This window comes from Cinclus cinclus, chromosome 24 (genome assembly GCF_963662255.1).
Source record: "Cinclus cinclus chromosome 24, bCinCin1.1, whole genome shotgun sequence".
Lineage (NCBI taxonomy): Eukaryota > Metazoa > Chordata > Aves > Passeriformes > Cinclidae > Cinclus > Cinclus cinclus.
In genome coordinates this window covers 5686328-5701544 of record NC_085069.1, presented here as the reverse complement: position 1 = coordinate 5701544, position 15217 = coordinate 5686328, and the positions used below count along the sequence as shown (strand labels likewise).

The 15217-nt window shown below is 54.1% G+C and overlaps 1 protein-coding gene across 1 annotated transcript in view; it reads left to right on the top strand.

Moving 5' to 3' along the window:
* The first annotated feature begins 8125 nt into the window (after positions 1-8125).
* Positions 8126-15217, top strand: part of MLLT6 (MLLT6, PHD finger containing) — a 39714-nt gene continuing 32622 nt past the window's right edge. The window contains exon 1 of the mRNA XM_062508262.1: positions 8126-8239. Coding sequence (XP_062364246.1) covers positions 8131-8239 — 109 coding nt within the window. The 5' untranslated portion in view covers positions 8126-8130. The remainder of the gene's footprint in view (positions 8240-15217) is intronic.

Below are 15217 nucleotides of genomic sequence, written 5' to 3'. Positions count from 1 at the left end.
ACTGGCCCAGTGCCCAAGGACCAGTGGATGACCAGGGACACTGGCCCAGTGCCCAAGGACCAGTGGAAGCTCAGGGACACTCGCCCAGTGCCCAAGGACCAGTGGAAGCTCAGGGACACTGGCCCGGTGCCCCGGGGCCAGCGGGACAAAGGAGCTGCAGGTGCCCTCCGCAGGGCTCCCACCGCCGGCCCGGAGGCGATTTTGGGTTAAAAAAGGGCTTTTTCAGCCTTCTCCCAGTAGCGGTACCCGGCTGCCTGCCTTCCTTCCCAGCGGCGCTTCCCAGGAGCGGGCCTGGATCCCCAGGGATCCGCTCGGGATTCCAGCAGCTCTTGGGGCCGGAACAGAATTCCCGGGTGTTCTCCTCCTAATTCCCGATAAAAACAGGAATTCCCGGCCGGGGAATTCCTGGATGTGCTTGGATTTAGTCGGAATTATGTGTCCTGGATTTATTCGGAAAGGAAATAGATTTTTTTTTTTTTTTTTTTTATATTTCAAGATTAGGCCAAGAGAGCAGAGAACGCAGCCGAGGGTGGCTGAAGTGACGGAATCCCCGCAGGGGGAAACGTGTCCACCCCAACCCAGAGGCAGAAAAGGAGAAAACGTCCCCCAAAAAAACCCCAAAAATCTTCACCGATCCCTTAAAGCCGAGCCCCGGTGCTGCAAATCTGTTTCAGTTTCAGGTCCCGTCGCTATTTTGGTGTCACCGCTGTCACCGGGCCAGGGCGGGTCGGAGGAAGGAGAGAATTTGTCTAAATTAGGAAATCACCCCAAAAATCCACAGAGCGCTCGGGCAGAGCCGCAACTGCTCCACACCGCGCTCGGGACGAATTGTTTTCATTTGTGCACGAATTAAATTAAAGTGCAGCTCAATTACAGCTGATTTTAGGGCCCCTGGGTGGGTTTCACACCGGGGGAATCCGCAGAGTTCCGAACCCTTCGCGCCCCGAGTTTTTGGGTAGTTTCATCAAAATTTCCCATTCCTGGCACTCGCAAAGCCAAAAATATTTCCGTCCCAGGACGGAAGTGAGTCAGGGCTGAGCTGGTTGGTGTCACTCTTTAATTACTCATTAATTACTCATTAATAAGCTCTGATCCACGCTGGAGCCGTGCCGGTGACTTTCCCAAGTTTTGTTTTGTTTTTTTGGGTTTTTTTTTGGGAGGGGGTGGAAACCTCAGAGATGTCAGAATTTGTGTTTGCAGAGGGCGGAGCCGTGATTCATTAATTATTCAATCACTCAGCAGTGATTAATTGCTGGGTCACAGCCCCAAAATTCCTGATGAGTAACTGGAGGGGGGTGGGAAATTCCAACTCATGCTGCTCCTGTCCCCTCCTGTCCCGCGGGGCTTTGGGAGGGCTCAGAGCGCGTTGGGAATTTCGTGGATTTGAGGAATCCAAGGATCCTGGAATGGTTTGGGTGGGAAGGGACCTTAATTCCCCTGCAGTGCCACCCCGGCCATGGCAGGGCCACCTCCCCCTGTCCCAGGTGGCTCCACACCCCAATGTCCAGCCTGGCCTGGGACACTCCCAGGGATGGAGCAGCCACAGCTGCTCTGGGAATTCCATCCCAGCCAATCTCCGCCCTCCCCGGGAGGAATTCCTTCCCAAATCCCACCCTCTGGAAATCCATTCCTGTGTCCTGTCCCTCTGTCCCTTGTCCCTCTGTCCCTGGTCCCTCTGTCCCTTGTCCCCAGCCCTGCTCCAGCTCTCCTGGAGACCCCCAGGACCTGGCAGGGCTCTGAGTTCTCCTTGGAGCTTATCCAGGCTGGAGAATCCCAAATCTGCCTGGATAGATGGATGATGGATAATGGATGTAATCCATGGATGGATGGATCCATGGATGGATCCATGGATGGATGGAATCCAGGGATGGATCGATGGATGGATGGATGATGGATGGATGGATGGATGGATGATGGATGGAATCCATGGATGGATGGATGGATGGATGGAATCCATGGATGGATGATGGATGGATGGATGATGGATGGATGGATGGGTGGATGGATGGATGGAATCCATGGATGGATGGATGGATGGATGGATGGATGGGTGGATGGATGGATGATGGATGGATGGATGGATGGATGGATGGATGGATGGATGGATGATGGATGGATGGATGGATGATGGATGGATGGATGGATGGATGGATGGATGGATGATGGATGGATGATGGATGGATGGATGATGGATGGATGGATGGATGGATGATGGATGGAATCTATGGATGGATGGATGGATCCATGGATGGATGATGGATGGATGGATGATGGATGGAGGGAATCCATGGATGGATGGATGGATGGATAGATGGATGATGGATGGACGGATGGACAGATGTGGATCCAGACGTGCCCCAGGAGGTTCCCCTGTGTCCCTGTGGGTCAGGGCTCTGGGTGGTTCCTGTCCTGCTGCTCCCCCTGCACCCCTCCCCTCCCCCCATGTTTCCTGCACCCCCCACAGCCCCGGATGTGGCCCCGATCCCCAGCGCTGCTCCGAGAACCACGAGCGCTTCCTGCCCGCACCCAGGGACACCCAGAGACACCCAGAGCCATCCAGGGACATTCCAGGGACACCCAGAGACACCCAGGGACATCCAGGGACATTCAGGGACATTCCAGGGACACCCAGGGACATCCAGGGACATCCAGGGACACCCAGGGACATCCAGGGACATTCAGGGACATTCCAGGGACACCCAGGGACATCCAGGGACATTCAGGGACATTCCAGGGGCACCTGGAGACAACCAGAGACACCCAGAGCCATCCAGGGACATTCCAGGGACACCCAGAGACACCCAGGGACATCCAGGGACACCCAGGGACATCCAGGGACATTCAGGGACATCCAGGGACATTCAGGGACATTCCAGGGGCACCTGGAGACAACCAGAGACACCCAGAGCCATCCAGGGACATTCCAGGGACACGCGGGGACATCCAGAGACACCCAGAGACACCCAGGGACATTCCAGGGACATCCAGGGACATTCAGGGACATTCAGGGACATTCAGGGACATTCCAGGGGCACCCCGGGACACCCAGAGACACCCAGGGACATTCAGGGACATTCCAGGGACACCCAGAGACACCCAGAGACATCCAGGGACATTCAGGGACATTCCAGGGGCACCCCGGGACACCCAGAGACATCCAGGGACATCCAGGGACATCCAGGGACATTCAGGGACATTCCAGGGGCACCCCGGGACACCCAGAGACATCCAGGGACACCCAGGAACATCCAGGGACATCCAGGGACATTCAGGGACATTCCAGGGACACCCAGGGACATCCAGGGACATTCAGGGACATTCAGGGACATTCCAGGGGCACCCCGGGACACCCAGGGACATTCCAGGGACATTCCAGGGGCACCTGGAGACAACCAGAGACACCCAGAGCCATCCAGGGACATTCCAGGGACACGCGGGGACATCCAGAGACACCCAGAGACACCCAGGGACATTCCAGGGACACCCAGGGACATTCCAGGGGCACCCAGGGACACCCAGGGACATCCAGGGACATTCAGGGACATTCCAGGGGCACCTGGAGACAACCAGAGACACCCAGAGCCATCCAGGGACATTCCAGGGACACCCAGAGACACCCAGGGACATTCCAGGGACACCCAGGGACATCCAGGGACATTCCAGGGACTTCCAGGGGCACCCAGGAACACCCAGGGACATTCCAGGGACACCTGGGGACACCCGGGAGTACTCAGGGACACTCAGGGCATGACGCACTGGGAATTGGGAACTGGGAACTGGGAACTGGGAACTGGGCACTGGGAATTGGGAACTGGGCATTGGGAACTGGGAACTGGGAATGGGAACTGGGAATGAGCACTGGGAATTGGGAATGGGAACTGGGAATTGGGCATTGGGAACTGGGAACTGGGCATTGGGAACTGGGAACTGGGCACTGGGAACTGGGAACTGGGAATGGGCACTGGGAACTGGGAATGGGAACTGGGAATTGGGCACTGGGAATTGGGAACTGGGCATTGGGAATTGGGAATTGGGAACTGGGAATGGGAACTGGGCACTGGGAACTGGGAATGGGAACTGGGAACTGGGAATGGGAACTGGGAACTGGGCACTGGGAATTGGGAACTGGGCATTGGGAACTGGGCATTGGGAATTGGGAACTGGGAATGGGCACTGGGAACTGGGAATGGGAACTGGGAACTGGGAACTGGGAATGGGAACTGGGAACTGGGCACTGGGAATTGGGAACTGGGCATTGGGAACTGGGCATTGGGAACTGGGAATGGGAACTGGGAATGGGAACTGGGAATGGGAACTGGGCATTGGGAACTGGGCATTGGGAACTGGGAATGGGAACTGGGAATGGGAACTGGGCATTGGGAACTGGGCATTGGGAACTGGGAATGGGAACTGGGAATGGGAACTGGGAATTGGGCACTGGGAATTGGGAACTGGGAATTAGGAACTGGGCATTGGGAACTGGGAACTGGGAATGGGAATTGGGAACTGGGAATGGGAACTGGGAATTGGGCACTGGGAATTGGGAACTGGGAATTGGGAACTGGGCATTGGGAACTGGGCATTGGGAACTGGGAACTGGGAATGGGAATTGGGAACTGGGAATGGGAACTGGGAATTGGGCACTGGGAATTGGGAACTGGGAATAGGAACTGGGCATTGGGAACTGGGAACTGGGAATGGGAATTGGGAACTGGGAATGGGAACTGGGAATTGGGCACTGGACACTGAAAACTGGGAACTGGGCACCAAGAATTTGTGGCCAGGCCCACTAAGTTGAATTTTTAAAGATTATTATTTTTAAATAATATTTTAGAGACTGATATTTTAAAATTATATTATTTGAAATAATATTAGTTTGAAATTATTTTATGTTAAGTAATACTGATTTTAAATGGTCTGTTACCGAGGCAGGAGCTGCTTCCCTGATCCATAAATTCCCTAAATACAACAGCAGAGGATGAAATTAAGGAATCTCTCTAATTTCAGTCCTGAATTCCAACCAAGTCACCATTCCCAGATGTTCAAAAAATTGAATTTTATCTTTTTGGCCAATAAAATTAAATAAAACAACATAAATCAGACATCTCCCACATCTTTCCCAAATTTTTCCCAAGAATCCTCTGAGCCTTTTTCCCCATCCCAGCCTCCCCTTCCCGCAAGGATCAGAGATAGAAATGGAATTTAAATTAGAATTTAAATTGGAATTTAAATTAGAATTTAAAGGCATTTAAATTCCATTAAATGGGAATTTAATCCCTTAAAAGTTAAATTCCAAAGATCTCCATGGACAGAGGATGGGTGGAAATCCCAAATTTCATCCTGAGACAATCCCAAATCTCCAAGATACAAAGGCCAGAATTCCATTTTTCTTTTTTCCTTTTAAACACAAAAGATAAAAGGGAGGGGGGAAAAAAAAAATCAAAAAAAAAAAAAGGGGGGGGGGGGAAAGGAGAGAAAACCCTCAGGAAAAACAAGTTCAGGCTGAGAGAATTCCTGCCCTTCCAGGGATTTTAAAGGATTGGGATAAAAGGGGGGGAAAATGCGGATGTAACACTCGGCCAGGCTGCTCAAAATGGGGCAAAAAATTGGAATTTTGGGGTTTGTATTAAAAGAAATCCCAGGATGGGCCCGGCTGAGATTCCAAAGGTTTTGGGGATGAGGAAAATGCTGATATTTGGATTGGGGCTATTTAAATAGAAAATGGTAAAATGCTGGAATTTCCAGAGCAGGAACGATGATCAGAAGGGTGGGAAAATCCCAAAAATCCTCGGGAATTGTTGCTGGGAGTGCATGTGGAAGGGGGAAGGATAAAACATCCCCCAAAAAAAGTTAATTTGGGACTTGTCCCACAATTTCTGTGCCCTTTTTTCCGGGAGCTGCTCCGGGTCCCAATTCCAGAACATTCCAGGACCAGCCCGAGCTGAGGGAATGTGGCCTGGGATGGGTTTGGGTCACTTTTCTGGGATTTGGTCATTCCTGGGTTTTCCTGGCTGTGTTCTGGGTCCAAGGGGAGTTTCCTGGGATACCCCAAAGGTGACGTGGTGGAGATTTTGGGATCTGCAGGTGAAATCCCATAAATAAAGAAATATTCCCAATATTTCAGGATTATTTCACCCATTCCCTGCAGGTGCAATCCCAAACAAAAATATTCCCATAAATATTTCAGGATCTCCTCACTCATTCCCTGCAGGTACAATCCCATAAATAAAGAAATATTCCAGATATTTCAGGATTATTTCACCCATTCCCTGCAGGTGCAATCCCATAAATAAAGAAATATTCCCAATATTTCAGGATTATTTCACTCATTCCCTGCAGGTGCAATCCCATAAATAAAGAAATATTCCAAATAATTCAGGATTATTTCACCCATTCCCTGCAGGTGCAATCCCATAAATAAAGAAATATTCCAAATAATTCAGAATTATTTCACTCATTCCCTGCAGGTGCAATCCCAAACAGAAATATTCCAAATAATTCAGTTTCACTTCACTGGGTTCCCTGCAGGTGTAATCCCATAAATAAATAAATATTCCCAATATTCCAAATAATCAGGATAATTTCTCTTCACTCATTCCCTGGAGGTACAACCCCATAAATAAAGAAATATTCACAATATTTCAGGATAATTTCTCTTCACTCATTCCCTGCAGGTGTAATCCCATAAATAAATATTCCAAGTAACTCAGGAACTTTTTTCTTCCCTGGTTCCTTGCAGGTGAAATCCCATAAATTAATATTCCAAATATTTCAGGATAATTCCTCTTCCCTCATTTCATACAGACACAATCCCAAACAGAAATATTCCCATAAATACTCCAGGATAATTTCACTGGATTCCTGCAGGTGCAATCCCATCAATAAAGCAATAATCCCAAATATTCCAGGATCATTTCCCTGTTTTCCCGCTATTCCCACCACTCCTCCCGCCGCACACAAACCTCCGGGAAAAGGAAGGAAGGAAGGAAGATTTTTTTCCTCCTTCCCACATCCCGGAGCAGGTGCCAAGGGGTTAAATCCCTTTTCCAAGGGAGGCTCGGGCGGTGGCGCTGCCGGAGCCGGGATCTGGGAATTTTGGGAATAATTGGATTTTCGGAGCGTTCCATGGGGAACAGCGGGATCCCCGCTCTCCCAGCCGGGAAGTGGAGGCCGCGGGGAGGAGGGAAAAAAACAAACAAAAAAAAATTCCTAAAATCTTCATAGCAAAGGGTTAAAATAAATAAAAATAAACAAACACAAAAATAAAATAATAATAATAAATTTTAAAAAAAATCCAAAATGTCACCCGCGTGCAAACCCGCCCGACCCGGACGCGGCCGAGTTGGGATCCGTGAACCGCAAATTTTACCGGAGAGTGCGGGCGGCGCCGCCATGATTGTACCGGGAGGGGGGACACGGGGGGGACAGCGACAAACGAGGGGACAGCGACAAATGGGGGGGGGGACAGGGACAAAATGGGGGGGGGACAGGGACAAACTGGGGGGGGGGATAGCGACAAATTGGGGGGGGATAGCGACAAATTGGGGGGGGATAGCGACAAATTGGGGGAGGATAGCGATAAATTGGGGGGGGGGATAGAGACAAATTGGGGGGACAGGGACAGACGGGGGGACAGGGACAAATTGGGGGGGGACAGCGACAAATGGGGGGGGGACAGGACAGACGGGGGGACAGCGACAGACGGGGGGACAGCGACAAACGGGGGGACAGCGACAAATGTGGGAGGGACAGCGACAAATTGGGGGGACGAGCACAGATGGGGGAGACAGCGACAAACGGGGGGACAGGGACAAATTGGAGGGGACAGGGACAAATTGGGGGGTGACGAGCAGCAAGGGAGAGGGACAAGCAGTAAGGGGGGGGGGGGTGGCCACAAGTGCCACCTCCTTGCTGTCCCCCCTCTGTCCCCTCCCTCTTTGTGACTTCTCTTCCCCCCCCCAACCCCCCCCCCCCCCGATCCAGCTCCGGTCCCCCCGCGAGAGGCGGGGAGGGGGCAGCACGGAGGAGGGGGAGGAAGAGGAGGAGGAGGAGGGAAGGGGAGGAGGGGGAGGAGGAGGAGGAGGAGGAGCGCGGGGAGGGAGCGGGGGGCAGGAAAACCCTCCTGGAAGTATGAAGGAGATGGTGGGAGGCTGCTGTGTGTGTTCCGACGAGCGCGGCTGGGCGGAGAACCCGCTCGTCTACTGCGATGGCCACGGCTGCAATGTGGCCGTGCACCAAGGTGAGCCCGGCACGGACCCCCCCCCCCCCCAAAATCCCCTCTTGGGGTGGGGGGGATGGGAGAGGACGGGGTGAGGATGAGGATGAGGATGGTGGTGGTGGTGGAGGGGGGGGGGTTGCGCTTTGTTTTAACGCTATTGTTCCAAATAACGGTGTCACCGCTGGGGTGGCGCGGTCGCACGGAGCGGGGGGGGTGGGGACACACAGGATGGGGACAAGGCGGGGGGAGGAGTTGGGGTGGCAGCGGAGACCCGACCCCCCCCCCCCCCCTCCTCCCACTGGGATCGGGATTTTTGGGGATTTATGCGCTGCCCTCCCCCCCCCCCCCTCCCCTCGGTTTAACAGGGAGGGAAATGGGGGGGGGGGGGGGGTCAGAGGTGCTGTGCCCCCCACTCGGGATCGGGGGAAAACCACGGTGGGGCGATGGGGCCCGGAGCTGCCTGGGCGAGGGGAGGGAGGGAGGAAGGCAGCCCTCCTCCTCCTCCTCCTCCTCCTCCTCCTCCTCCTCCTCCTCCTCCTCCTCCCGCCCTCCCCCCGCTGCTCCCGGCGACACGGCCCATTTGCATTTTAAATGACTCCGGACCCGCCCCCAGCTCGCCGTAACGGGCCCCGGAAAGTTTGTCCTGAGCTCGGTGAACGAAACCGAGGCGGGTTCGGATCGGTACCGGCGGTACCGGGGCTCGCTTTGTACCGATCGGTACCGGGGTTCGGTTTGTCCCGATCGGTACCGGGGTTCGGTTTGTCCCGATCGGTACCGGGGCTCGGTTTGTTCCGATCGGTACCGGCGGTACCGGGGCTCGGTTTGTCCCGATCGGTACCGGGGCTCGGTTTATTCCGATCGGTACCGGCGGTACCGGGGCTCGGTTTGTCCCGATCGGTACCGGGGCTCGGTTTGTCCCGATCGGTACCGGCGGTACCGGGGCTCGGTTTGTCCCGATCGGTACCGGGGCTCGGTTTATTCCGATCGGTACCGGCGGTACCGGGGCTCGGTTTGTCCCGATCGGTACCGGGGCTCGGTTTGTTCCGATCGGTACCGGCGGTACCGGGGCTCGGTTTGTCCCGATCGGTACCGGGGCTCGGTTTATTCCGATCGGTACCAGGCGGTACCGGGGCTCGGTTTGTCCCGATCGGTACCGGGGGTTCGGTTTGTACCGATCGGTACCGGGGCTCGGTTTGTTCCGATCGGTACCGGCGGTACCGGGGTTCGGTTTGTCCCGATCGGTACCGGGGTTCGGTTTGTTCCGATCGGTACCGGCGGTACCGGGGCTCGGTTTGTCCCGATCGGTACCGGCGGTACCGGGGCTCGGTTTGTCCCGATCGGTACCGGGGTTCGGTTTGTTCCCGATCGGTACCGGGGCTCGGTTTGTCCCGATCGGTACCGGGGCTCGGTTTATTCCGATCGGTACCGGCGGTACCGGGGCTCGGTTTGTTCAGAACGCGCCGAGGGCTCCGGGCTGCTCGGGCCGCGCTCTTCTCCCGGCCGCTGCTATCCCGTCCTCTCCCGCCTGTTTTATCCCATCTTTTTCCCGGTTGTTGTTTTATCCCATCTTTTTCCCGGTTATTTTATCCCGTCCCTCACCCGGTTGTTGTTTTTCCCATCCCTATCCCGATTGTTATTCCATCCCGTCCCTATCCCGGTTATTTTATCCCGTCCCTATCCCGGTTGTTGTTTTATCCCGTCCCTGTCCCTTCACGTCTCCAGCTCTTCCTGCTCGCTCCCGGCCCGTTCCTGGTGCTCACTCCTGGCTCTGGCTGTCCGTGTGTCCGGCCCTGTCCGTGTGTCCCACTTGTCCGTGTGTCCGGCCCCGTCCGGCCCTGTCCGTTTGTCCAGCCCTGTCCGTGTGTCCAGCCCCATCTGGCCCTGTCTGTGTGTCCCACTTGTCCGTGTGTCCAGCCCCGTCCGTGTGTCCGGCCCCGTCCGGCCCTGTCCGTGTGTCCAGCCCCGTCCGTGTGTCCGGCCCCGTCCAGCCCTGTCTGTGTGTCCGGCCCTGTCCGTGTGTCCGGCCCCGTCCGGCTCTGTCCGTGTGTCCAGCCCTGTCCATGTGTCCGGCTCTGTCTGTGTGTCCAGCCCCATCTGGCCCTGTCTGTGTGTCCCACTTGTCCGTGTGTCCGGCCCCGTCCGGCCCTGTCTGTGTGTCCAGTCCTGTCTGTGTGTCCCACTTGTCCGTGTGTCCAGCCCCATCTGGCCCTGTCCGTGTGTCCGGCCCTGTCCGTGTGTCCGGCCCCGTCCGGCTCTGTCCGTGTGTCCAGCCCTGTCTGTGTGTCCAGCCCCATCTGGCCCTGTCTGTGTGTCCCACTTGTCCGTGTGTCCGGCCCCGTCCAGCCCTGTCCGTGTGTCCAGCCCCGTCCGTGTGTCCGGCCCCGTCCAGCCCTGTCTGTGTGTCCAGCCCCGTCCGTGTGTCTGGCCCCATCCAGCCCTGTCTGTGTGTCCAGCCCTGTCCGTTTGTCCAGCCCCGTCCATGTGTCCGGCCCCGTCCAGCCCTGTCCGTTTGTCCAGCCCTGTCCGTGTGTCCAGCCCCATCTGGCCCTGTCTGTGTGTCCCACTTGTCCGTGTGTCCGGCCCCGTCCGGCCCTCTCCGTGTGTCCAGCCCCATCTGGCCCTGTCTGTGTGTCCGGCCCTGTCCGTGTGTCCGGCCCCGTCCGGCTCTGTCTGTGTGTCCAGCCCCATCTGGCCCTGTCTGTGTGTCCCACTTGTCCGTGTGTCCGGCCCCGTCCGGCCCTGTCTGTGTGTCCAGCCCCGTCCGTGTGTCCGGCCCCGTCCGGCCCTGTCTGTGTGTCCAGCCCTGTCCGTGTGTCCGGCCCCGTCCAGCCCTGTCCGTGTGTCCGGCCCCGTCCGTGTGTCCAGCCCTGGCCCTGTCCCTGGCAGCCGCAGGGATTGTTGCCCTCAGGCTCTGTTGCTGTCCCTGGTTTTGGTGTGTCCGTGGTTCCAGCCCTGGCTGGTGACACCCATGAGGTGACCTCATGAGATGACACCCAGGATGTGACACCCACGAGGTGACCCCATAAAGTGACCCCGCCAGGTGACCCCTCCAGGTGACCCCGCCAGGTCCGTGACACTCCCGGGGGCTCTGTCACAGGTTGTGGCTGTGGGGTCAGGGAATGGTTCGGGTGGGAAGGGACCCCAGATCCCGCCTGGGGACACCCGCAGTGTCCAGCCTGGCCTGGGACGCTCTGGGGACAGCCACCGCTTTTGTGGGAACCCAAAACCCGGTCACCGTTCCCACCCCTGGGGATGACCCTAAGTGACCCCACAGCTCCAGGGGCTCTTGAAGGACAAATTCCTGCTCCCGTTCCCATTCCCATCCCCGTTCCCATTCCCATCCCTATCCCTGTTCCCATTCCAATTCCCGTCCCTGTTCCCGTCCCTGTCCCCGTCCCTGTCCCCGTTCCCGTCCCTGTTCCCGTCCCCGTTCCCGTCCCTGTTCCCATTCCCCATTCCCATTCCCCATTCCCCATTCCCATTCCCCCTTCCCATTCCTATTCCCCATTCCCCATTCCCATTCCCCATCCCCATTCCCCCATTCCCATTCCCCATTCCCCATTCCCATTCCCCATTCCCCATTCCCATTCCCCCTTCCCATTCCCATTCCCCATTCCCATTCCTATTCCCCATTCCCCATTCCCATTCCCCCATCCCCATTCCCCCATTCCCATTCCCCATTCCCCATTCCCATTCCCCATTCCCATTCCCCATTCCTATTCCCCATTCCCCATTCCCCATTCCCATCCCCATTCCCATTCCCCATTCCCATTCCTGCTCTTGGTTTTTCCCGGTGCTCCCCAATTCCTGGCTCCCTCCATCCCCCCGGTTTTGTTTTCGAGGCTCCTGGTGCTGTTCCCATTCCCGCCCCCAAAATTCAGAGAATCGGTTTTGTGTGGCAGCGGGAACTTCCAGAGGGGCAGGAGGCGTTTCAAATATTCAGGAGCAGTTTTGAGGGGTCAGGAATGGTTTTTGAAGGGTCAGGAATGGTTTTGGAAGGGTTAGGAAGAGTTGTAAATATCCAGGAACGGTTTTTGATGGGGTCAGGAATTATTTTTAAGGGTCAGGAGCTGTTTTTGAGGGGTCAGGAAGAGTTTCAGATATTCAGGAACAGTTCCAGAAGTGCAAGAACAGTTCCAGATTTTCGAGAAAAGTTTCAGAGGGACAAGAACAATTCCTAAGGGTCAGGGAGAGTTTTTGAAGGGTCAGGGAGAGTTTCAAATATTCAGGAGCAGTTCCAGATTTTCAAGAACAGCTCCAGAGCTGTTCCAAAGGGTCAGGAACCATTTCCGAGGGTCAGCAATAGTCTCTGGTTTTCAGGAGCAGTTTCAGGAACAGTTCCAGATTTTTCAGGAGGAGTTTTAGGAGCAGTTCCAGATTTTTGGGAGCAGTTCCAGAAGCAGTTTCAGATTTTCAGGAGCAGTTTCAGATTTTCAGGAGAATTTTTAAAGGGTCAGGATCAGTCTCAAATTTCCAGGATGAGTCCCAGATTTTCAGGAGCAGTTTCAGATTTTTAGGAGCAATTCCAGGAGCAGTTTCAGATTTTTAGGATCAGTTTTTAAGGGTCAGGATCAGTCCCAGATTTCCAGGATCAGTCCCAGATTTTCAGGAGCAGTTCCAGGAGCAGTTTCAGATTTTTAGGATCAGTTTTTAAGGGTCAGGGTCAGTCCCAGATTTTCAGGAGCAGTCCCAGATTTCCGGGATCAGTCCCAGATTTTCGGGAGCAGTCCCAGATTTCCAGGATCAGTCCCAGATTTTCGGGAGCAGTCCCAGATTTCCAGGATCAGTCCCAGATTTCCGGGATCAGTCCCAGATTTCCAGGATCAGTCCCAGATTTCCGGGAGCAGTCCCAGATTTCCAGGATCAGTCCCAGATTTTTGGGAGCAGTTCCAGGAGCAGTTTCAGATTTTTAGGATCAGTTTTTAAGGGTCAGGATCAGTCCCAGATTTCCAGGATCAGTCCCAGATTTCCGGGAGCAGTCCCAGATTTCCAGGATCAGTCCCAGATTTCCGGGATCAGTCCCAGATTTCCAGGATCAGTCCCAGATTTCCGGGAGCAGTCCCAGATTTCCAGGAGCAGTCCCAGATTTTTGGGAGCAGTTCCAGGAGCAGTTTCAGATTTTTAGGATCAGTTTTTAAGGGTCAGGATCAGTCCCAGATTTCCAGGATCAGTCCCAGATTTCCGGGAGCAGTCCCAGATTTCCAGGATCAGTCCCAGATTTTCGGGAGCAGTTCCAGGAGCAGTTTCAGATTTTTAGGATCAGTTTTTAAGGGTCAGGATCAGTCCCAGATTTCCAGGATCAGTCCCAGATTTCCGGGATCAGTCCCAGATTTCCAGGATCAGTCCCAGATTTCCGGGATCAGTCCCAGATTTCCAGGAGCAGTCCCAGATTTTCGGGAGCAGTTCCAGGGGAGCAGGTTCAGGCTCTGAGCCTCGCTCAGTCCCGCTCTGTGCCTGTGGGAAGCTCAGGGAGCTGATTTGGGGTTTTTTGGGGCAGGATGTGGGGATTCCCCAGCTCCTCACAGCCCTTTTGGAGCCCGGCCCAGCCTCTGCGGCTTCGGGGAGGTTTTTATTCCCAAAATAACTCAAACCCTAAACAGGAACCTCAGGGCTCTGCCTGCAGGGGTTTGGGGAAGTTTTTAATCCCAAAATAACACAAACCCCAAAAAAGGAACTCTCAGGATTCATCCTGCAGGGGTTTGGGGAAGTTTTTAATCCCAAAATAAAACTCAACCCCCAAAAAGGAATCTTGGGACTGACCCCACAGGGTTTTGGGGAAGATTTATTCCCCAAATAACTCAAACCCCAAAAAGGAACCTCAGGGCTCTGCCTGCAGGGGTTTGGGGAAGTTTTTAATCCCAAAATAAATCAAACCCCCAAAAAAGAACTCTCAGGGTTCACCCTGCATTGATCTGGGGATGTTTTATTTCCAAAACAACTCAAACCCCAAATAAGAACCTCAGGGCTCTCCCTGCAGGGATTTGGGGACGTTTTTATTCTCTAAATAAATCAAACCCCAAAAAATGAACTCTCAGGATTCAACCTGCAGGGTTTTGGGGAAGTTTTTATTCCCAAAATAAAACTCAACCCCCAAAAAGGAATCTTGGGACTGACCCCACAGGGTTTTGGGGAAGATTTATTCCCCAAATAACTCAAACCCCAAATAAGAACCTCAGGGCTCTCCCTGCAGGGATTTGGGGAGGTTTTTATTCTCTAAATAAATCAAACCCCAAAAAATGAACTCTCAGGATTCAACCTGCAGAGTTTTGGGGAAGTTTTTATTCCCAAAATAAAACTCAACCCCCAAAAAGGAATCTTGGGACTGACCCCACAGGGTTTTGGGGAAGATTTATTCCCCAAATAACTCAAACCCCAAATAAGAACCTCAGGGCTCTCCCTGCAGGGATTTGGGGAGGTTTTTATTCTCTAAATAAATCAAACCCCAAAAAATGAACTCTCAGGATTCAACCTGCAGAGTTTTGGGGAAGTTTTTATTCCCAAAATAACCAAACCCCAAAAAGGAACCTGGACTCAGGATGTTCACAGAAACAAGAGCTCTAATAAAGGCCTTATTTATGAATTCTATTTTCTGCTCATTTTCAGCTTTCCCCTCTTGTTTTGGGTTTTTTTTGGTTTTTTTTTTCCTCTTTGGGACACAACCTTTCCATTAAAAACTCCGGGATGTTCACGGAACCTGCAAGACGGGAAACAAGGGGTTTAACGGAGGAGTTAAGGGCGGTTATAAATGGAATTTTCAGCTCATATTCCACATTTTTTTCCCCTTGTTTTTCCCTGGCAGCCTCCCCTGGCTCTGGCTGAGCTCGTTCTTGGCCTTGAGCCCGACCTAAAGATGGAGCTGGAGCTTCCCGGGACCTCGGCATTCCCTGCTCTCCCTCTTTCCTCCCACTTTCTTCCCTGGTTTTTCCCATTTTTCCACTGATTTCCCTGGTTTTTCCCCATTTTCCCCATTTTTTCCACTGATTTCCCAGTTTTTCCCAT